This window comes from Chiloscyllium plagiosum, chromosome 23 (genome assembly GCF_004010195.1).
Source record: "Chiloscyllium plagiosum isolate BGI_BamShark_2017 chromosome 23, ASM401019v2, whole genome shotgun sequence".
Classification (NCBI taxonomy): Eukaryota; Metazoa; Chordata; class Chondrichthyes; order Orectolobiformes; family Hemiscylliidae; genus Chiloscyllium; species Chiloscyllium plagiosum.
Window position 1 is genome coordinate 17902084 of NC_057732.1, and position 25157 is coordinate 17927240.

Below are 25157 nucleotides of genomic sequence, written 5' to 3' on the forward strand. Positions count from 1 at the left end.
TGGAACTGGTCCTCCTGGGAGCAGATGCGGCGGAGGCGAAGGAATTGGGAATATGGGATGGTGTTTTTACAGGGGGCAGGGTGGGAGGAGGTGTAATCTAGGTAGCTATGGGAGTCGGTTGGTTTGTAGTATAATGTCCCAACATTAGTATGTGTAGCACAAAGTCAGTGAAGACTTATTTGGATTTTTCTGTATGGTTAACCCTAAGCTCCTCTAAAATGAGTTAGAGAAATATAAGTTATGAACTACACCCGTTTCAATGTCTTGTTTAGATTCTATAATTCTCCATTAGCAAAGAAAAATTCTGTGAATGGATTTGAATATACCATCTACTTAATCATGGAACAGTAGCCAAAATTTCTAAACCTAGAAACAGAATAAACAGTAACTTAAAGGAGAATTACAGTCGCTCAGAGATTGACATAGGACAGAACTTCCTATAGTCAGTACAACATGCAAATTGATTCAAAATTGATTCTTATACTTGAGTTATTACAATGCTGATGAGTGTTTTCTTATCCTCATGCCATTCACCTGTTTCTTATCTAATCCTATTGTATGTAATCTCTGGCCTCTATTTATTCACTTAGTCTTGGCCCAGTCCTCCCTCCCACCTTCCTCTTGACTGTCTCAGCTCCATTGCTCACCTCGTCATGTTTTCCCCTTCTATCTTTCACAGATGATTATATCATTTATCTCTTCTTGGTTACTTTCTTAGATGTTCTTATACTGCACCATCTTATTTCTTCCTTTTTCTCCCTCATCTGTCTGCCTCTTCAATCTCCATAGGTTGAAAGTTACTTAATTCTCATTAAGGCATTTGTTAACAAATATAGCATTGTTCCTTATTCACGATAAATGTATAAGCATTTATGCCTGCTGAGTAGCAAACTTTTTCTTCATTTATAGAGAGTAGAGACACAGACAGGTAGTAGTGCACTACAGCACCATTTAATGACCAGCTGCAACTCCTGACTACAAAATCAGGTCACGCTAATTTATTGAGTCTAGTGACATCTGTACATAAATGCAAACCACTTTGCAGACCAAAAAGGTTTCAGAAACAAAATATTGTTTCATTATTGGGTCACTGGAGAGCTGCATCATTCTGAGTAACGAATGGGGTTAATTTTATTGGTTTTATATTGGTGCTGGATCTTGGAGATCTCAGTGGGTTCAGACAGTATCCATGGAGAGACAGCACGCTAACATTTCAAATCCATCAAGATGCTGTCTGACCCACTGATCTCCAGCATTTGTTGTCTTCAGTACAGATTCCAGCATCTGCAGTAATTTGCTCTTACCGGAGTTGGATCTTGTTTGTTTTAGTACTGATTTGGAATGGCCATTCACTTCTGAGACTAAGCTGGCTTCCTTCTCTTGCTATAAACAAGGTAGGTTTAGAAGAAAAATAAACAAAAGAACCGCAGATGCTGGAAATCAGAAACAAAAATAGAAAATGGAAGATCTCGGGTCTGGCAGCAGCTGTGGAGCGCAATCAGAATTAACATTTTGGATCCAGTGACTCTCCTTCAGAACTGGAGGTCTGAAACTCAGAAGTTCTGAAGAAGGGTCACTGCACCCGAAACATTAACTCTGATTTTGCTGCACAGCTGCAGCCAGACCTTGAGATTTTCCATTTTCTGTTTCTGTAAAGTTTGTAAGAAATTGACATTATAACATTGTGCAAAATTATTTAAATGATTCTTTTGGTGGATCTTTATTTAAAGTACACCACAGGTGACTTCAGCAATAGTGCTGCCTCAGAATAATTCCATAAAGTAGAAATTCATTTAACAACTCAGCTAAAACTATACTTGAAAATCTTACAGGTCTTTCATACTAGCTGCTTTTCTTGGGTTAATGTGGAGATTAATTTGCAAATTTGCCTTTTTATACTATTTTCTATATTGAAATTAAAATATAAAAGTGGAAATAGTTCTGAAGTTGTGCACTTCAGAGATAGGCTTGCCGATTGTGGGTTTGGCACTAGAATTGTCATGTTATGAGTAACAACAATGTAATACTTGAAATGTTTTTACAGCAAATATGTTAGACTGTCCCTAGAGGGATGATTTTAAGGGACAAGAAAATTTTTTGAATTTGATATTTTTGGAAAGTTGTAGCTGCACAACGATGTTTTAATGGAAATGCAAATGAAGTTGGACTTGATATGTGCAATCACATTTCCTAGTCTATTAGTGTTTAAACAAAAAAAAGACTTTTAGACGATATATAATTGTTCTGAGTGACTTGATACCATCCAAACTGTCCCCACCCACAATCTAGTGTGTGTTATGTCACTAAATTTGATTACAGATGGTAGAGATTGACCTGTGGTCAAACACACAACATCTGGCTTTCATACTACCCTGAAGTTTGCAGTGAAGGCATGTAAAAGTATTCAAAACAAGCAGTCCTGACTGATTCTGGTGGGGCTTACAAAGCAACATTGACTTTATCTCTTCTGTAAGTCAGTGTGTTAGTTAACTAACAAAAACAATTTCCTTCCAAATTAATCATGAATTGATCATTTTGAAATAGATACATGTTCAATATACACTTGCTTGAATTTAGCTATGCTCCTACCTTTCCCCTCAGCCCCATTTTATAATGTTTGTTGAGGTAGTGCATATTAGTCGTTATCCAAGTACTTGTACCTGAATCAGTGTGCCTAGAAGTACTATATTTTTGTCTTTCCCAAAGGGCAGGTACTTTGCATACATATGTTAGCTGCTTGAAGCTGAGGAGCTGGCCCTGCATTCCAATTTGTAGCTAACTATGTGATGACCCTGGTCGTCTCCACTGGGGCAGCACATTTACAATAAGCAATTTTCAACATTATCCCATAGTTAAAGTTCCATGTAGTGAATTTGTGGTAACATATCCAGCTGTTAATGATATTTAATGTTGTGAAGGATTTAGAAATAACATGAACCTTTACGGATGACCCACGCTGATGTAGGGATATCTTTTAAGGTTTGTTAAATTTAAAGTATGTTACAATTAGATGTCATTTCCTGCACAAACCTTTGATCTGTTGAACATTTGGTAGAACAGGCATTCAAATAAAATGCCACAACATAATGGTAATGATCTGCGTAAACTGTGAACTTCTTTCAGACTAACTTACTTCCTTTTGCTCATTTATCGGTTTTCCATTGTTAAATAGCAGTCTTGTGGTCAGTATTTTCCTGCTTGGTAAAATCCCCTCCCAGTCTGGAGACTGACTTATCCCCCAAGGTCAAACTGGAGTTGTAAAACCCTTTACTGAATTGCAATGCTTCATTCACTGTCAACCCCACCACGTAGCATTTCAGGTATGTGATCAAATTACCAATTTGGTCACAAAACCTATAGTGTTTGGGGAGAGAAGTAATTGAGTTAAAGTTATTTGTGTTTCAGTTATTAGTGAAATATTTAGCGCACATACTAGCTGCTTTTCTTAGAAAATTGGTTTAGTTTCCTGTCAGGTTTTTGTTCCTGCAGTCATACATTAATAAAAAAGGACAAAAAAAGCACAAATAAAACTGGTTATAAATAGAACAAAGTGCACCCACATAATATGTGATTAATTCTTATTTTGCATTTTTACGATTTCTTTCCACAGTGGCTCAGTGGTAGTTAGCACTGCAGCCTCCAGCACCAGGGACCCGGGTTCGATTACAGCCTCAGGTGACTGTCTGTGTTGAGTTTGAACATTCTCCCTGTGTCTGCATGGGTTTCCTCCAGGTGCTCCGGTTTCCTCCCACAGTCCAAAGATGTGCAGGTTAGGTGATTTGGCCATGCTAAAATTGCCCATAGTATTAGGTGCATTAGTCAGAGGGAAAATGGGTCTAGGTGGGTTACTCTTCGGAGGGTTGGTGTGGACTTGTTTCCATACTGTAGGTAATCTAATCTAATTTTGAAGGAAAATCTTTAGTCTTAGCACGTTCTATGTAATTTCCAATTCTGTATTGTATAATTGGCTTTTGGCTTGTCACTTAGTTTTGTCCCGTTGTTTACATACATTTCTTGCTTTTGATTCTTAACTCTGTCCAGTACAAAGAATTTTTGGCAAAATATGTAAATGCCCTTCCAATTGTGTCCTTGTTTCACATTCAGTGTACCTGCCATACATGCCTGAACATTGCTTTCTCTTTCACTTCTTCACAATATAGTATGATCTGAAAAATTTTAAAGCATGCCCGTTGTCGATGGGAACAATTAGTGTGATTGTCAGAGATAATGAGGATACGAGGTCAAGTACAGGGTTGAATTGGCTAAAAGTACTTAGTTTTGCTGAGCACTTAAATGTGTGTCTGGAAGGGTTAAAACAAAAAAAAATTCTTCTATTACACTGTAGGATGATTGGCGTAGACATTGCCGGCTTGTTTTAGCAAAGGCAAATGGGATTGATCTTTAATTTGTGGTCATCTAGCACAGATGTTCTCAATTAGAACGTTTTCAGAAGTCTGTCACATTTTCCCTTGAAAGTTAGGTAAATAATTAAACGGGGTTAACTGATTTTATAGTGATAATTCCATTTCAAGTACAGCACATATCTAAATGACATTCACTTTTTAAAATTAAAATAGCGCAGCAAAAACTCGCCCTCCACCTGCACTTCTGTGGTTCCTTTTGCTGTTTATTTTTGGAACTGCCTTGATTCTAGATTAAAACAAATGTGGTTTTGGTAGGGCACTATGCCCAGGTCCAGGTTCACAGAGCCATAGAGTTGTACAGCATGAAACAGATCCTTCGGTCTAATGTGCCGAACCTAATCCCAAACTAAACTAGTCCCTAAACTTAAATTTTCTGTTCATGTACTTATCCAAATGCCTTTTAAACATTGTAATTGTACCCATAACCATCACTTCCTGAGGAAGATCATTCCACATGCAAACCACCCTGAGTAGAAACTTTGCCCCTCATGTCTTTTTTAAATCTTCTCCTCTCACCTTAAACGTGTGCCCCCAGTCTTGAAATCCTCCAACCTAGTGAAAAGTCAACTAACATTAACTCAGTCTATACCCCTCATTATTTTATAGATTTCTAGTAGGTTGCCTCTCAACCACCTACACTCCAGTGATAAAAGTCCCAGCCTATGTGGACTCGTTGGGCTGAATGGCCTGTTCCCACCGTGTAGGGATTCTATACAGCCTTTATTATTCAAACCTTTCATTCCAAGTAACATCCTGGTAAATCTCTTCTGAACCCTTTCCTTCCTATAACTGGGCAACCAGAATTGAACACACTATTCCAGAAGAGACCTCACTAATGTCTTGTACAACCTCAACAGGACTTCCCAATTCCTATACTCAAAAGACTGAGCAATGAAGGCAAGTGTGCCAAACGCCTTAGATTCCAGTTCTGAAGTTTAAGTACTGAAGCATTTACTTCTAGCTTTTATGTAATTTGGAATGAAAATAACTGGTGTTTAATGATGCTTTATTGAAACATATCACGTTTTTTACCCAAAATCAGTTATTTTGAAGTGCACTTATTATGTGAGTCAATAATGCAACTACTTGTGTAGAAAAAGTCCTAGAAATTAAATACCAATTAAAAATGCCTGTTGTTCTGGTGTTAGATTAGTTGAGGAAGAAATATTGGCAAGGGTCTCGATGTTACTGCTGTTCTTTGCAAAAGTAAGTTAAATCATGCAACATAATAGTGTGGGATGTTTTTGAGAAACGTTAATATTTTGCTAATAGATAAGCTTACATTGTTTGCATAAAAGTGAGTAGAAATTTGGCGGATCATGCTACGCTTTCACATCCGCATGATAAACTCATTTTCGATGCAAATAGATGGAAATTCTTTAGGGTAGATTGAACCCATTTTCAGAAGTGACCATGAGCACTCAACACAAAAGAACACCAAAGTAGTATTCTTATGGTGAATTCGTAGCTGGTCTGAAAAATGTAAAAAAGCCACTGTGCAATTTAGGGGAGGTCTTATGTGAAGGCTGAGGAAGCTATTAAGTAAGACTCGAGGGAGAGTCACTATGGAGGGAGCTTCACTATACAGTTAAGCAAGCTATATTCGGCCTTGGAATATTCATTGCGATCAGTGTCATGGAAAGTATTTTATACCCTCGGATTAATATTCCTTGCTTTAATTAGCACTTCATAAAATGAGTTATTGATGTAGATTTTCCTTTTCTTGATAAGTGGCAAAGACTGAGATGTGGATGTTGTAATGTGCCTAAATGAGCTCTGGGGGATTCCATGCTGGTGGTCATGCTATGAGTACGTTTGTAAATCAGTAAAGCTAGTTAGAAGTAACTTTAACCAGGCAGGAAAGATGAAAGTTACATTGCTGTAATTGCTAATTAAATTGTGTAAATGTTCATAATTCATTTGTTCCACTGGTGTCAGAAACATAGTGCAACACCAGCAAGATTGTGCATAACAGGCATGTCTTCAGCTTGTGTTGCTACTATAAGTTTGACCTCATTGACAGTGTGCTGTTTGTCCCCATCGCCTTACTGCAACGAGAAAAGATTACAAAACAAAACTGGTTTAGAAAATGCTGGAAATAGTCACTGTTTCTCTGTCCAATACTAACTTTAAGGCCTGAGAGAATTGAGCGCTGCAAGTTCAGGGGCAGATTGGTAATGATCAAGAGCAGAGAAGTTGAGATTTGCTGTGATCTTTGCGAATTAGGCAAAGTCTAGAAGAGAGGAGTCCAGGTGAAGGGGAAATATTGAAGTGGGTAATTGGATCCTAACCAAAAGAGGAAGAGCTCAGTCTCCCACTGAGCTCAATTTATTGTGGCAATGGATATAATTGGATGATGGTGAAGCTTTTGTAAAGGACAGATCATTTGGGATCAGGGAAGCGAAGGGGAAGGAGGACATGGCAGAGCATTGGTCTACATGCTGTTGAAGCTTCTAATCCTTCCCACCTAAAATCAGCATTAACGACTGAGTGCTGGTTGAGAAGTTTGAAATGAAACAGCTGATGAGAGGATATCTGAGTTGACGTTGTTGAAAAGGGCAGTCAAGAAAGTGCATAGTTCGGCATTGGGAGCAAATCTCAGGTTGTCAAAACTATTGAAAGGTCAGCAGCCTGAACTGTTAACCCTTTCTCTGTCCACAGATGCTACCTGACCTGCAAATTATTCTTAGCATTTTCTATTTCTACTTCAAACTTTCCAGCAAGCAGAACATTCTGCTTTTGTGTTACTTGACACTAATTCATGAACACATGCAATAGTTTTAGCCATAATGAATTGCTGTTGTTTTGTGTTAGAAACTCAGTGTTATGAAGAGTAAAGATTTGAATTTAGTCAGCAGCAATGAGGCTATAATTACTAAATTACAGCAAAGCATTATTGGATACATTGTTGGTTTAGGACCAGCAGCTTGAGTTTGGTCTCTGATCAAGCAGCGGCACATTTACGTTGTGTTGGTGCAGCGGGCTTAAATTCTGTGGATCCTGCCCAGAGGAGAGTTGATCTAATAGTCTGAAGCTTAACTGGGTGGAATAGGGAGGAAAGAATCTCTTTCTTCCCTTTCAAGTTAACATCTGTTAGATTTGAAATAGTTCAGATTTGAGATTAATTTGTTGTTGTTTGGATTTACCATCATTGTAAAGCAAGACAATCATTTTTGGGAAACCTTTTTTCTGGGCTTCACTCCTGTCAGAGATCCAGCAATGATTTTGGATTTCCAATATAAATTTGGAGTTAGTTCAAAGCAGTACAAAAGCACCAAAGTTGTGTAACAACCTTCCCATTATCCTCCTTACCTTGTTAGTTCTTGCTATCCTAACATTTAAATCAATAATTATGCTATGTACAATTTGTAATCCTGGAACAATTGAACTTAATGTTAAGAACCATGAATTAGTGTTCACTGTAGTTGTGTATATTCTGTCTTGTTTATATATGATTTTGTTAAGCTTCCTTCTCTGATAGAAAACTACTATATTTGAGCTCTTAGGATTCTTATTATGGCGAAACAAGAGGCTAATTTAGGAGTATTAGTCTTGCAGTAGAATTTCGTTTTAAGATGCTTTTTATTCCCTTTATAGTTTGATTGGCCACTTGCTGTTCACCAAAATGACATTATACCCTTCAGAATAATTGTTGCATTAATTATGCCTGTGACTACTGTTGCCTTTTGCCTGATGAAAGGCTTATGCCTGAAACGTCTATTCTCCTGCTTCTCAGATGCTGCCTGACCTGTGTTTTTCCAGCACCATGCTCTCGAGTCTCTTCACAAATGTTTTATTTAGTGAGATGATGGTGTTAATGGTAGTATCATTAGACTATTAATCTAGACATGCAGGTAATATTCTAGGGACTTGGATTCAAATACTGGCCTGACAGACGGGGGGTATTTGAATTTAATAAAATTTTGGAATTAATCTAGTGACTATGAAACCATTGGTGATTGTTGGAAAAACTCATCTGGTTGACTCATGTACTTTAGATTAGATTACATTACAGTGTGGAAACAGGCCCTTCGGCCCAACAAGTCCACACCGACCCGCCGAAGCGCAACCCACCCATACCCCTACATTTTACTCCTTACCTAACACTATGGGCAATTTAGCATGGCCAATTCACCTGACCTGCACATCTTTGGACTGTGGGAGGAAACCGGAGCACCCAGAGGAAACCCACACAGACACTGGGAGAACGTGCAAACGTTACACACTGTCAGTCGCCTGAGACGGGAATTGAACCCGGGTCTCAGGTGCTGTGAGGCAGCAGTGCTAACCACTGTGCCACCGTGCCGCCCACGTGAGGGAAGGTAATGTGATATCCTTACCTGGTCTGACCTACATTGGACCCCAGACCCACAACAATCTGGTTGACTCTTGCTGCTCTCTCAGCAGTTAGGGAGAGGGATTACTAGTTTCTACAGAAGTAGATTTCAAGTTGGATAACCATAGCATACATGGCAAGGAGAGACCAGAAAGGTGAGTCACTGGCTTAACTTTTCACATATTTTTGCATAAGATAAGTAAACATTGCTAGAATTTTGTAATTAGTGTGAATATAAACAACTGTGTGCAACTGGGGAGCTGTTCTGATGCTCACTCTACATTGAAATGCGATTATCTTATTGTCATTAACACACTGAAACAGCGATTAATGAACCTAAAGGATTCATTAGATACCACCAGCAAAACTAATGTCATTTACAAGATACCATGCAAGAACTGTTTTTAAAAAACTACATTGGACAAACAAGCAGGAAACTTGCCACCAGGATACATGAACACCAACTAGCCACCAAAAGACACCACCCACTACCATTAGTTTCCATACATACAAAGAAGGACACCACTTTGACTGGAACAACACACATCCTAGGATAGGCTAAACAAAGACACGCATGAAAATTATTAGAGGCCTGGCATTCTAACCGGAACTCCATCAGTAAACACATCAATTTAGATCCCATCTACCTTCCCTTGAAAAAACAATGGAAATGACATCACCCACCTTAAGATGCCAAGACCTAAAAACAGAGGCGGGACATACCACAACACTTCACCGGGAAACTCGCACTGATGATGTTACCTAATATGGTGACAAAACGTCTGAAAACAAACCTTCCAGGTTAGCGAGTTAACAAATTTTACAAAGTTCTTATCATCCTGAGCTACAAATCTCAAAAATTGCTAATTGTTCTAACTAATAGATGCTGTTTGATGTTGAGAGTTTTAGTACAGTTTAACTGTTTGACCTCAAACTGCATAATGTTTAGTTATCAGAATTGCTTTGGGGAGCCTAGAATTTCTTCTGTGCCACTCCACATGTTGGTCAGGAGTACATTTTGCAAAATTGGGTGATATTACTATAATCTCTCCGTGAATCATATTTTGTTTGTGCTAGGAAAAGTGCAGAGAAGATTTTGCTTGCATTTGTAAGTTGGAGACCAAGATGAAGTATGACTTCTTTATATGTGAAATGCTATGGTCATTTTAATCAAGCATTTTCATTTTCAATCCGGAATCTGTTTAAAATACTAATGCTTATAAACATCATAAAATGGCTTTACCATCAATGTTGAGTGTGTGGTGCTGGAAAAGCACAGCAGGTCAGGCAGCATCTGAGGAGCAGGAGAATCGACATTTTGGGGATAAGCCCTTCATCAGTCTCCAACATCTGCAGTCCTCCCTTTCTTCTTTACCATCGATGTGTCTTCCAATTATTTCATAGGCCATTTTTAAATTGAGTCTGAATTAACTGTCCAGAAGTAGAGCACATATAATCTGGTTCCTAATTTAAATTACATTACTTACACAAAATATAGCAGGCTTTTTTTTTAAATGATGGAAATGTGAAATGACCATGTTAATTCTGGTTCTCTAATCCTACTTTACTTTCAGTTAATTCACATGGGCTATTGTTGCATTTAACCATTTTCTGTTTTTCATCTAAAACAATTTCTTCATTTTGCTAAGTTGATGAGAGTTGATTAATCAAAACAATCTTTCAGAGTGCTGCTTTGGAAATTTGATTAGTATTTGAAATGAAATCATAAGATAGTCAGGTTTTACAGATCCAGTTCCATTCCAGATCCCAACACTTGCTGTTTCATTTCAGATTTCCAACATCTGCAGAATTTTGCTTTTGTTTTCAGATCCAGTGTCTTGATAGGCATATTAAGTCTTAGTAATGGTTTCCTATATAGACTGCAGTGAGATTTTGATTTTACTTTGAGATTACCATGCTTTTTCTTCCCAGTTGTACTATCCTGTGTCTGTCCAATTTTCTTCATGTAGGTGCATGTGGAGCAGGTTGGATGAGCATAACGACAGTGTAGACTGTGTATTTGATTAAGTAGCAGTATTGTGTTTTGAATGTGTCTCTTTGACTTCATTTTATTAGAACTCTCTTTCTCATTGAGTTGATTTGTTTATTTTTATCAGTACTCCTTTTATATAATTACTACTATGTTTTTTTTTTCAGGATGTGATTGTAATGAATTTGGTATTGAGACCCAGCAGTGTAACCAAGCCAATGGCCACTGCATCTGTCGGGAAGGGATTGCAGGAGAACGTTGTGATAAATGTGCTCGAGGGTACTCTGGTACATTCCCTCATTGTGAACCATGTCATGCATGCTTCAGACTGTGGGATAAAGAAATTGAAGAGCTGACTAATCAAAGCAAACAACTTGTAGCTCAGGCTGATGAGGTCAAAGCTAGTGGAATAGTTGGGCCTTACCAAGAAACTGTTAGTGCTGTCCAGGAAAAAATTAATGACATACGAACTCTACTTGCTGAAAATCCTGCTACTGAACCACTTGACAGTATTGGGGACCTCTTGGATGAAGCCAAGTAAGTAAGGTTTAGTTAAGTTCTTCTTTTCCCCTTATGTACACCAATACTTCCTGCTCCATGCTGTTAACACTGGAACAAAGTGCTGCTGACTGCACTTCATTTACATTTTCCATTTTAATAGAAAACTGCCTGGAGAGGCGAGACCAGAGTCTAGCATTACCAAGTATTGGGGATGTTTGACTATCTGAATGCTGCTGTACTCATGTGAATTTGCAATTGGTTTACGTAGCCAGATTTGCCCTATGGTCAAAATGACTGATAGCATGAACCCTACGATAAAATATGAATAAATGTCTTCATCTTTGGTTTTGTACCAGATAACAGTGGTGGGGCCATTCTGTGTAATTTTTTTCATAGTCTTTCTCCTAACGGTGGCCATATTGCCAAAAATGAATAATGAAGATTCTTTTCTAGTGGAATCATACAGTTGAACATTTGCCTACCAGAGGATGTTCCCATGGGTAAAAGACCAAAAAGACGACTTGGAAACTGAACATATTTATTGAGCCAGACACTTTGGCAACAAAATTCTTGTTCATGTTTAGCCATCTGTGCTCTACAGTTAATCTCATTAAATTGGTCTTTATCTAGTTGTGATTAACAGGGAAAGTTTTGAGGCTATTTTGTACTCCTAACAGGTCAGCTGGGAAACGTTGTTTAATAACCATCTGCAAGGCAGCTGTGTGAAGCTGTTTTCATGCTTTAATAAATATTTTTTGGCTTAATTTGACGATTGAAGCTCGCACATTTCGTGCACTACCCCAGCAATTTTCTCCTGTATCAGAGTACTGATTCTAAGTTTTATGTATTATTTTGAAATATCAGATTATCTACACTGTTGTCATCTTCATTCCTTCAAGATCCACCAATATTGATTCCACTTGCTGGCCTCCATTTCTGTATTTGCCCAATGCAGATGCAGTCATTGTTACTTAGCTATTTATATCAGTTTGTACCACACTACCACGTTAAAAAGAAAAGTAATCCCAATATGACACTGGAAAACTCAATGAGCATATTCTTAGAGGAATATTGTCATAGTTTTGTCCATTTTGAATGCCTGGCGATCTGTATTTTTTAAAAATAAAGCTTAGTTTACACACCATATTATAGTGTTGTGTAGACATAGTTTCATTCTTTTGAGTAGGGCATCTGACACATGCTGCATTCAGTTGGATCAGCCTGTTTGCCCTTTTGAGGGGTAAGATTTAGCATGCAAGATGTCACAATATTTTTGTACTTGAATGTTGATGTTGCTGCTCATGGGAAAAGAATTAGTAACATTTGGGATTTGCCATCTTTCATAGGATAACAAAAAGTGTCATGATTTGTATTCTAAAAGATTCCACATATTGAGGTTTCGCTGAGTCTCCTCCGTTGGATACCAGTTTCAATAATTGTATGTAAAGAATGGAATGTGGATTATCTTTGGATAGCTTTGTTTATTTTTGGAAGGGATAGAAACCTTTCTTGTGATTTAGATATGGGTACTTGGTCATTATCAAGCAGACTTTCTTGATTTAATCAAGTGTAAAATCATTTTAAATGTTGCATGTTGTGATAATGTAACCCTCATCTTAGATACTGTGGCTGTCCGAAGTAAGCTAATTAAATTAAGTTTTAAAATCCTTTGATTTCAGGAAGAAAGTACTTGACCTTGCAGAAAAGGTTACTGTAATTGAATCAGATCTTGCAACTACAGCAGACCGAAGTAATGTGACAGACCAAGAAATAAGTGTCCTTCAGACAGATGCTGAGAGTTTGAAAGCTGTTGTGAATGAGTTAGCAGAACAATTGGAATACATTAAGAACTCTGATGTCCATGGTGAGGATTTGATTGTTAATTGAAAATTGAATGCTGATATATTAATATCTACAAGTTCATTGATACCTCAAATATCAAAACTTAGTTATCTTTTTCCAACAAACTTTATGGTTGTACTTTATGGTTGAATGGTGAGGTGGGAAATGTTGAAATACAAATGACTTCACAACACCATGTAAACAGTTAAGTGCTTCATACTATTTCAAAATAGTGAGAATGTACTTAAAGCACCTATTGGATGTTAATTACAATTTCATAAGTTACTCAGTTGTGTTCCTATGTCTCTCTTTTGTAAATAGAGTTCCAGAAAGTGTTGCATAATGCTTTGGTGTAACTTCAGTAGTTTGTTAATCACTTTCTGTAATGTTCTGTTGAGTGCATCAGTATAAAAAGGCAATATATTTATTATGTATAACTCTAAATGGATGTGATTAGATCTGTCCTCTACAACTGTAATTACTGGACTGAATTTTCTATTGTCCTACAGAATCTTGTAATGTCACCTTTTAATGTAATGCATGACTTAATGTTTTCTATTCTCTGCAATACTCTGTAGGAGCCTTGGACAGTGTCCAGAAATATTTTAACCAATCTGTCGAGGCTGAAATGACAGTTAATGCTTCAACCACTGATCCTGGTAGTATACTGCTGGAATCCTTGAGCACTCGTGAAAAGGTGGATGACATGATTTCACAGAGTCAGGATCGCTTTGAGCAACAGCAAAAAGAACATTCACAAAGTCTCGAAGAACTAGCTGACAAATTGCAAAGTCTAGACCTCTCACCATTAAGCAAAAAGGTATATGTCAGGTTCGATTTAACATTAGAAGAACACTATAGATCCATATTAAGCTGCCATTTTATTTTAAATGGCTATTTCTAGTGGTCCATTTGCAAAATATGTATAATCACATATGTATGGTTAAAAGTAAGTTGAATTTGACAACAAGGCTTCTATTATTTGATTTGATAGCAACACCAATACATTCCATCTAAGCTGCATTTTTAAAGAGGTTTTGTTGTGCTAGATGACTGTATCCTGGATTTCAAAATATGACTAGAGCACTTCAATTGTCCATAACCGAATAAAACTCAGTTTTTCTGAAGTGCATGTTCTGACCTTCGCTGTTCACTCTCTTTGCTCAGATTTGTGGTGGCCCTGCAGGACTGCCATGTGCTGAAGCGGAGTGTGGTGGTCCAAACTGTCACGCTGATGATGGAACCAGAAAGTGTGGTGGCATTGGCTGTGATGGACTTGTAACTTTGGCCCATAATGCATGGCAGTATTCCATGGATTTTGACACCGAGATTCTAAATGCTTTGGCAGAAGTGGATCAGCTTTCAAAAATGGTATGTTTTCGCATTCGGAAATGTTAGCTGCCAAGTAAACCAACGTGCAGTTTATCAAGCATTTTGTTGCTTTGCTTGCTTGATTTTTTTAGGGAAGGAAAGTCTCAAAGTGATTATAACGTGTGAATGAAGATGCAAATACTCACTTTAGGAATTGGATTCCGACACTTCATGACAGCACTCATTGAAACAGTTGACAGACTGTGCAATATATTTCAATACTGAACCAGATCTTTGGCATTTGACCATCCCAAAAAAAATGCTGTACTCTGCTTGTAGAGTTTTTCTTTCCGCTGACTGTGCCACTTTAATAGAATCTATATGTGACAGTTGTTAAATATGGTTTCTCATTTAATCATAATAATAGCAACATACTGCAGTTGCTGGAAGTCTGAAATAAAAACGGGAGATGCTGGAGAAACTCAGCAGGTCTGGCAACATCTCTGCAGAAAGGAGTAATTCCCGTTTCAAGTCTGTGATCATGTTTCATCAAAACTAGCCTAACATCCATTGGGATAATGCCAGGGGTCATTATTCGGAAGAGATAGCAAAACATTTAGCAAATATTTATGTAATCAAACAGGTTCAACAATGTTTGACAAACTTACTAGAGTCCTTTGAGAGTATAATCAGCAGAGTTGATAAAGAGGAAACCAGAGGTGAAGTATCTAGATTTTGAGAGCATTTGATAAGGTCTCCCATAAAAAGTTACTGGAAAAGATTGGAAATACCGTACTGTGATAGCATGGATTGAGAGTTGATCAACTCACGAGAGGCCAAGTCAGGATTAATTGATGTGGATGGAGGTTGGTAAAGCATAATTAGTGGAGTGCCAAAAGGATCAGTCCTCAGGCCTTAATTATTTGCCATTTATATATATGATTTGGAGAAGGGGGCAGAGTATAATATATCCAATATACAAAAATAGGTGTTGTGATGATGATACAAGGAATCTGCCAGGGGATATAATTTATTTGAGTACATGGGCAAAGACTTGGCAGATGGAGTTTAAAGTAGGCAAGTGTGAGATCATGCACTTCAGTAGAAAGAGTCAAAGCCAAACTATTACTTAAATGAAGAAAGACACTCTCTAAAAGAAAAACTGCAGTGTGAGGATCGGGCCGTTCTCATGCAGGAAATGCCGAGTGTTTGCATTTAGCTGCAGCAAGTAATTAATAAGACAAATGGAATTTTGGTCTTTGTTGCTAGGGGGATGAAGTTTGAAAACAGGAAAGTTTTATTACAACTGAACATGTGTCCATGAGGCTACATGTGAAGTACTGTGTGCAATTTTAGTCTCCACACTTTAAAAAGGATATACTGGCATTGGTGGCAGTTCAAAAGAGATTTACTCACCTGATTCGTGGGAGGAAGAGTTGACTTATCAAAGACAGCTAAACAATCAGGCCTTTATAATTATAAAACAGTGAGGGGGGCAGAGAAAGGTGACTGACCGACTCATCCTATCTCTGATCTAGTCTAACTATTTTACAGTGCAATTCTATGAATGTATAGATCCTGTCATCGTACTAATCAATTTTACTCTGAAACATAAATGCTGTTTTTTAGGGATCTCATTCATTGCCGCAGATAATGATTTGGACACTGTCTCTATACCATCTCAGTCTCACCACAACACTGCCTGTGACTTTATAATTTGATGGTTATACAGAACAATAAAATTAGTAATTTACCCATTCCCATAGTGAATCAGAAAACACCACTCCTCACCTGCTAAACCCTTGGGCTATTTCGATTAGATTCAGCTGTTCAATCAGATGTTATTAGGGCAGATGACCAAAGGTTTGATAGCTTGTCTGAATGGAAGGAGGAAAGCGATTGAGTGGTTTCGAGAGGGTAACCCTGGACAAAATTTGAGAACGTCTTGGTAAGTTGCTAAAAAAGATCTTGGAGTTGGTACACTGTTGCTACTGTATTGATGGTGAAGGAGTGTTTACTGGTGTTGGATGGGGTGCAATCAAGCAGGAGATTTAACCTGGATAAGTTGCTTTAGTGTAGTTGGAGCTGCACTCATCCAAATGAGTGGCAATTATTCCTTCACACTCTTGACTGTACCTTTGTAGACGACAGTGACTAGACTAGATTCCCTACAGTAAGGAAACCAGGCCCTTCGGCCCAACAAGTTCACACCCACCCACCGAAGAGTAATCCACCCAGACCCATTTCCCTCTAACTAATGCACCTAACACTATGGGCAATTTAGAATGGCCAATTCACCTGACCTGCACATCTTTGGACTGTGGGAGGAGACCGGTGCACCCAGAGGAAACCCACACAGACATGGAGAGAATGTGCAAACTTCACACAGACAGTTGCCCGAGGCTAGGTCCTTGGTGCTGTGAAGCAGCAGTGCTGACCACTGAGCCATCATGCTGCCCCAAAGTTACAAGGCGAGTTGAAATTGTTGCAAAATTCCTAACCTGTAAGCTGCACTTGTAGCAACAGTATTTTTATGGCTGGTCCTCATCAGTTTATGGTTAATGGTATTTCTCACCAGAATGCTGGTGAGGATTTCAGCATCAACAATGCTAATGAATGTCAAGGGGAGATTGTTAGATCCTCTCATTGATGATGGTCATTACTTGGCAATTGTGTGGCACAAGTATTACTTGACAGTCTTGAGGAAGGGTCACTGGACCCAAAACATAACTTTGATTTCTCTCCACGGATGCTGCCAGACCTGCAATTTATATTTTTGTTCCTTGACACATCAGCTCAAGACCCGATGTTGTCTCAGTCCTGCTGCTTCTGCATCTGAGTTTGTCGCTTCCTGCTTTAGTCAGTTCTGATTTCATTATAGTTTGTGCTGCTGTCTTGGGTGGATGCAATTAAGTGAAATTTCACTGAGCACACTTATTGATTATATGTGGCATTAATTAGTGCTCATATTGTGTCCCTAAAGGTTGCTGATGCAAAAGTTAAAGCAGATGAAGCTAAACTAAATGCACAAAAGGTCTTGTTAAGAACCAACGCAACAAAAGACAAAGTGGACAAGAGCAATGAAGACCTAAGAAATCTTATTAAACAAATCAGAGAATTTCTTACACGTAAGAATTGAGGTTAAACCTTTAACTGTTGTCATCTGTATTTCTGTTATGTAATAGAATTTTGTAATATTACTTATCAAATAATATCAATAGTGAAGTAGAATCCAAATGATAAGCTTTTTTGAGTTGCATGATTTGAAATTGGCTTTTGCTATTTACAACCATATTAATAATTTTTCTGATTTGGAGATGCCGGTGTTGGACTGGGCTGTACAAAGTTAAAAATCGAGCAACTCCGGGTTATAGTCCAACAGGTTTAATTGGAAGCACTAGTTTTTGGAGCACCGCTCCTTCATCAGGTGATTATGAAGTATGCAATTGTAAGAGAATTTATAGTAAAAGTTTACAGTGTGATGTAACTGAAATTATACATTGAAAAATACCTTAATTGTTTGTTAAGTCTCTCATCTGTTAGGATGATCATGATGGTTTCACTTTTTTCATATGTAAATCACAAAACCTTTTTTAAAAGTTACATTGTACATTGCAGAGTTACATTGTACTTTGCTCAAAAACTGCATGAATCCATGTAAGACTCTTAACTCACTTTTTAAGATTAGAATCAGCCTAAACATTATGACACAGACAAGGAACACCGGGGCTAACACCTTCAACATCTTAACATCTTATCTGGAAGATGCCAATTGTTACAGTTAACCCAAGAATGTAACTTTTTAAAAAGGTTTTGTGATTTACACATGAAAGAGTGAAACTATCATGGTCTTTCTAACAGATGAGAGACTCAATAAACAATCAAGATATTTTTCAATGTATAATATCAGTTACATCACACTGTAAACTTTTGCTATAAATTCTGTGTCTTAGAATTGTGTCCTCCACAACCACCTGATGAAGGAGCAGCGCTCCGAAAGCTAGTGCTTCCAATTAAACCTGTTGGATTATCACCTGTTGTTGTGTGATTTTTAACTAAAATACTTTTTTCTGCGATTGTTCATAGTTGCAAATTTTTCTGTCTTCACACTCTGCCCTTGAGAAGGTGGTATTGGAGCAGGCTTTATGAACTGTTGCAATCCATTTGGGCAAGGACACTGTCATCATTAGGGAGGGATTGCCAAGATTTTGACCCAGTGATATTGAACGAACGGTAATATATTTCCAAGTCAGGGTGGTATGTGGCTTGGAGGGGATCTTGCAGGTGGTAGTGTTCCCAAGTATTTGTTACCTTTTTGTCCTCCTAGATGGTGGTGGATGTGGGTTTGGAAGGGACTGTTGCTTCTGAGCATTGGTAGCAGAAGGAATGAATGTTTTGTAGTTGTGATGCCAATCACATGGTTTGCTTTGTCCTGAATTGCACCAATCTGCTTGATTTGCTGATAAAATATGATTATATAGAATACATTGAAAAAGAAGGAAGCATGTGTCAGGTATAGACAGGATAGATCGAGTGAAACCTTAAAGTATAAAGGCAGTAGGAGTATACTTGAGAGACAAATCAAGAGGGCAAAAGGGACATGAGATAGCTTTGACAAATAGAGTTAAGGAGAATCCAAAGGGTTTTTACAAATACATTAAGGGCAAAAGAGTAACTAGGGAGAGAATGGGCCCCTCAAAGATCAGTAAGGTGGCCTTTGTGCAGAGCACAGGAGATGGGGAGATACTAAACGAATATTTTGCATCAAATAAAAGCAAAAAACCAAAAGAGAAAACGCTGGAAAATCTCAGCAGGTCTGGCAGCATCTGTAAGTAATCTAATCTAAAAAAAAGAGCTGACGTTTCGAGTCTAACTGACCCTTTGTCAAAGCTAATCAAAAGAGAGAAATAGGGAGGTATTTATATGAGGCTGAGAGAAGGTGAGTCATGGAAAATAAATGAAATAAAATTATCTGAAGTTGTTGAATTCAATGTTGAGACCGGCAGGCTGTAACATGCTTAGTCGGAAGATGCGATGCTGTTTCCTCCAGTTTGCGTTGAGCTTCACTGGAACATTGCAGCAGGCCAAGGACAGACATGTGGGCATAAGAGCAGGATTGTGTGTTGAAGTGGCAAGCCACGGGAAGGTCTGGGACCTGATTGCATACAGACCGAAGGTGCTCAGCAAAGCGATCACCCAGTTGGCGTTTTGTCTCTCTGATGTTGAGGAAACCACATTGGGAGCAACGAATGCAATAGACCAAATTGAAAGAGGTACAAGTGAAATGCTGCTTAATCTGAAATGAGTGTTTTGGAGCCTTGGATGGTGAGCATGGAAGAGGTAAAGGAGCAGGTGTTGCACCTTCTGCGATTGCATGGGAAGGTGCCGTGTGTGATGGGAGAGGTGTTAGGTGTGATGGAGGAGTGGACTAGGTTGTCGCGGAGGGAACGCTTTCTGCGGAATGTAGACAGGGGGAGCGAAGGAAAGATGTGTTTAGTGGTGGCGCGTGTTGGAGTTGGCGAAAATGGCGGAGGATTATTCTTTGCATGTGAAGGCTGGTGGGGGAAAGGTGAGAACAAGAGGGACCCTATCCTTGTTCTGGGAGGGGAAGGAGGGAGTGAGGGTCATGATGCAGGAGATGGACCACACGCTGTCGAGAGCCCTGTCAACAACTGTAGGTGGGAAGCCACAGTTAGAGAAGGAGCACATATTAAGAGCACCACTTTGGAAAGTGGCCTCATCGGAACAAATGCAGCGGAGGTGAAGGAGCTGAGAGAAAGGGATAGAGTCCTTACAGGACATAGGGTGAGAAGAGCTGTAGTCCAGATAGCTGTGGGAGTCAGTGGGCTTGCAATGGATCTTAGTGGATAGACTATTGCCAGAAATGGATGGATCTTAGTGGATAGACTATTGCCAGAAATGGAGACCGAAAGGTCAAGGAAAGGAAGGCAAGTGTCGCAGATGGACCAGATGAAGGTGATGGAGGGGTGGAAACTGGAAGCGAAGTTTATGAATTTTTCCAGGTCAGGACCAGAGCAGGAAGCTGAACCAAAATAGTCATCAATGTACCGGTAAAGCAGTTTTGGGAGTGGACGCGGGTAGGCCTGGAACAAGAAATGTTCCATGAAAAGGCAGGCATAGCTAGGACCCATGCAGGTGCCCATTGCTACACCTTTGATTTGGAGAAAATGGGATGAGTTGAAGGAGAAATTGTTGAGAGAAAGAACCAGTTCAGCCAGGTGGAGGAGAGTGGTGGTGGATGGAGATTGTTTGGGCTGCTTTTTGAAAAAGAAGCGAAGAGTTTTCAAGCCGTCTTGGTGTAAAGAGATTGCGCATCCATGGAGAATAGAAGGTGGTTAGGGCCTGTGAATTGAAAGCTGTCAATGTGTCGCAAGGCATCAGAGGAATCCCGGATGTAGGTGGAGAGGGAGTGAATCAGGAGTAAGGATGGAGTCAAGGTAGGAGGAAATAAGTTCAGTGGGGCAGGAGCATGCTGACACAATGAGCCTGCCGGGACAGTCCTCCTTGTGGATTTTGGGGAGTAGGTAGAAACGGGTTGTCCGGGGTTGGGAGACTGAGGTTGGAAGCTGTGGGGGGGAGGCATCTGGAGGAAATGAGGTCAGTCACGGGTGTTGGAGACAATGGCTTGATTCTCAGTGGTGTGGTCATGCTCCGGGGAAGGTAGGAGGAGGAATCTGAGAGTTGGCGCTCAGCCTCTGCGAGGTAGAGGCCAGTACGCCAGACGACAACAGCACCCCCTTTCTCAGCAGGTTTGATGACAAGGTTGGGGTTGGACCTAAGGGAGCAAAGGGCAGTAAGTTCGGATGGAGAGAGGTTGGAATGGGTAAAAGGGGCAGAGAAATTAAGGCGGCCAATGTCCTGTCGGCAATTCTCAATGAAAAGATCGAGGACAGGAAATTGTCCTGCCGGGGGTGTCCAGTTAGAGGTGGAATGTTGGAGGGATGCAAAAGGATCTGTGGAGTGGGGGGAGGACTCTTGCCCAAAGAAGTGAGCGCAAAGGGGACAGAAGAAGAGCTCAGCATCATGTCGAGCCCGGAATTCATTGAGGTGGGGACGTAAGGGTACAAAGCTGAGTCCTTTGCTGAAAACAGCACGCTCAGCCTCAGCGAGGGGTAGGTCAGAGGGCATGGTGAACACGGCAAGGGCTGGGGCTGGAAGAGATGGGGTTTGAGGGATTGGGACTGTTGGAAGATGGAGGGTGGGCATGGGTGTGGATGAGAAGTTGGATATTTTGCATCAGTATTTGCTGCAGAAAAGCACATGGAAGATATAGAATATAGGGTAATAGATGGTGACATCTTGAAAAATGTCCATATTACAGAGGAGGAAGTACTGGATGTCTTGAAGTGCATAAAAGTGGATAAATCCCCAGGATCTGATCAGGTGTACCTGAGAACTCTGTGGGAAGCTAGGGAAGTGATTGGTGGGCCTCTTAGTGAGACATTTGTATCATCGATTGTCACAGGTGAGGTGCCGGAAGACTGGAGATGTGCTAACGTGGTGCCACTGTTTAAGAAGGGTGGTGAGGATAAACCAGGGAACTATAGACCAGTGAGCCTGACGTCAGTAGTCGGCAAGTTGTTCGAGGGAATCCTGAGGGACAGGATTTACACATATTTGGAAAGGCAAGGACTGATTAGGGATAGTCAACATGGCTTTGTGTGTGGGAAATCATGTCTCTCAAATTTGATTGAGCTTTTTGAAGAAGTAACAAAGGATTGATGAGGGCAGAGCAGTAGATGTGATCTATATGGACTTCAGTAAGGCATTCGACAAGGTTCCCCATGGGAGACTGATTAACAAGGTTAGATCTCATGGAATACAGGGAGAACTAGCCATTTGGATACAGAACTGGCTCAAAGGTAGAAGACAGAGGGTTGTTTTTCACACTGGAGGCCTGTGACCAGTGGAGTGCCACAAGGATTGGTGCTGGGTCCACTACTTTTCATCATTTATATAAATGATTTGGATGTGAGCATAAGAGGTATAGTTAGTAAGTTTGCAGATGACGCCATAATTGGAGGTGTAGTGGACAGCGAAGAAGGTTACTTCAGATTACAACAGGATCTTGACCAGATGGGCCAATGGGCTGAGAAGTGGCAGATGGAGTTTAATTCAGATAAATGCAAGGTGCTGCATTTTGGGAAAGCAAATCTTAGCAAGACTCATACACTTAATGGTAAAGTCCTAGGGAGTGCTGCTGAACAAAGAGACCTTGGAGTGCAGGTTCATAGCTCCTTGAAAGTGGAGTCGCAAGTAGATAGGATAGTGAAGAAGACGTATGGTATGCTTTCCTTTATTGGTCAGAGTATTGAGTACAGGAGTTGGGAGGTCATGTTGCGGCTGTGCAGGACATTGGTTAGGCCACTGTTGGAATATTGCGTGCAAATATGGTCTCCTTCCTATCGGAAAGATGTTGTGAAACTTGAAAGGGTTCAGAAAAGATTTACAAGGATATTGGCTGGGTTGGAGGGTTAGAGCTATAGGGAGAGGTTGAATAGGCTGGGGCTCTTTTCCCTGGAGCGTTGGAGGCTGAGGGGTGACCTTATAGAGGTTTATAAAATCATGAGGGGCATGGGTAGGATAAATGGACAAAGTCTCTTCCCTGGGATGGGGGAGTCCAGAACTAGAGGGCATAGGTTTAGGGTGAGAGGGGAAAGATATAAAAGAGACCTAAGGGACAACTTTTTCACTCAAAGGATGGTATGTGTATGGAATGAGCTACCAGAGGAAGTGGTGGAGCCTGGTACAATTGCAACATTTAAAACTCATCTGGATGGATATCTGAACAGGAAGGGTTTGGAGGGATATGGACCGGGTTCTGGCAGATAGAACTAAATCGGGTTGTGATATCTGGTTGGCATGGACGAGTTGGACGCAAGGGTCTGTTTCTATGCTGTACATCTCTATGACTCTATGACATTTGCTTATTCAAGTTCATTTCTTTGATTTTCCTACTATCAGGAAATAGGGTTCTACAGTTTAGCTGTTATCTATTTAATTGTTGTTTTTATTCCTCTGCTTTGGCATTCTTGTGCTTTATCGCAAGTGTTGATCATCCCATAATTATTATATTGTTATCACAGCTAGTCAAGAAAAAAGAACAACTGATGTAACACAGACTTCTCACCAGCCTTGGCATGGTGCCTTTTCAGAGCTTAAAAATGTGTTGCTGGAAAAGCGCAGCAGGTCAGACAGCATCAAAGGAGAAGGAGAATCGACGTTTCGGGCATAAGCCCTTCTTCAGGAATGAGGAGGGTGTGCCAAGCAGGCTAAGATAAGCCTTCTTGACCTGCAATCTTCTTCCCGACCTCTCCGCCCCCACCCCCTCTCCGGCCTATCACCCTCATCTTAACCTCCTTCCACCTATCGCATTCCCATCGCCCCTCTCCCAAGTCCCTCCTCCCTACCTTTTATCTTAGCCTGCTTGGCACACCCTCCTCATTCCTGAAGAAGGGCTTATGCCCGAAACGTCGTTTCTCCTTCTCCTTTGATGCTGCCTGACCTGCTGCGCTTTTCCAGCAACACATTTTTAAGCTCTGATCCCCAGCATCTGCAGTCCTCACTTTCTCCATGGTGCCTTTTCAGTCTAGTTTATGTTGTAGCACACTTAGGCTGTACATAGAAGGCAAACTTGTCAGATAATGAGTAATGAGTCAGGTTTGAGTACATTGCTCATTGGTTGTTGTTTTAAGTAAAATGCTTGTACTGAACAGACCATGAGTGAGACAAAAAATGTTCTTTCATTAAGATGCTTCCATCATTCACTTTGTGACAACTTCTCCTTATACAGTCTTCACACAGACTTTTGTCACCTATTATTACCAGATGTGCTTGAAGTGTCTGTTCAACTGAACTGAATTCCGTTGCATTCAGTAAATGAGATCAGTGATTTCATCGAAACTTTCTACATAACTGTTCTCTGAAAATCTGCATTTGTTGTGCAAGATCAATATTCTATATTCTCATTTCTTGCTTGATGCACATTCTGGAAACATCTCCGTGAAGATTAACGAAACAATTCCAATGATTTGAGCTGGTGAAAGGTAGCTTGACTGATAGTTTCAACAGTTAAGGAGGAATAATAAATCTTTTCTCCATGTGTTAGTCAAACAAACTTCAGAGCCGAGAACTGTGCTTTGCACATCTCCTGCTTTTATCATTTGGCTTCCAGCTTGAAATAATAGCGTTTATGTGGGCCATTTTAAACTGAATTTCTCTAGCGACTAATATTTGGGGCTGGATCAGTTTGAACGTTTTTGGACTGTGCACATGGAACCCGTGGGGTTCAGCATTACTGTTGTGACAGTGGATCTTTGGTTTTCTTACTGTTTGTAGTTACAGGAGTGAAAAGTGCTGTGCTCTGGACAGTGTTGCTGAAAAAGTGGCATGTAGCCAAATGTAGTCAGTAATTTATTGGTCAGAATTTTTTCCTAATCTGTGCTAACTCTTGTTACTCTTACCTCTACTGCTCTTTTCCCGTTCAAAACCTTTTAATTCCATTTCCTGATGGGACTTTGCAAGTGTTAGATATCCTTTGCATAAACAGGGCTAACTTCTATCTTTGTTCTTTTGCTGTTTATCTTAAATTTATATCCACTATGGCCTTGTTACCAATAGTGGATGTTTCAAACTGAAAGCAGTGATTTTGAACAAGTTGAAGTCACTACTGTGCCATTGCCAGTAGAGGCCCTTTCAAAGGGAAAGGCTTTTTTATTCTGGTGGTACTTTC

At 39.9% G+C, this 25157-nt stretch overlaps 1 protein-coding gene across 1 annotated transcript in view; it reads left to right on the forward strand.

Annotated features, from left to right (window-relative positions):
- The window catches only part of lamb1a (laminin, beta 1a), a 99328-nt gene that overhangs the window by 63489 nt on the left and 10682 nt on the right, over positions 1–25157 (forward strand). Inside the window, exons 24-28 of the mRNA XM_043713615.1 lie at positions 10918–11287; positions 12931–13115; positions 13672–13913; positions 14261–14464; positions 17388–17532. Coding sequence (XP_043569550.1) covers positions 10918–11287; positions 12931–13115; positions 13672–13913; positions 14261–14464; positions 17388–17532 — 1146 coding nt within the window. The remainder of the gene's footprint in view (positions 1–10917; positions 11288–12930; positions 13116–13671; positions 13914–14260; positions 14465–17387; positions 17533–25157) is intronic.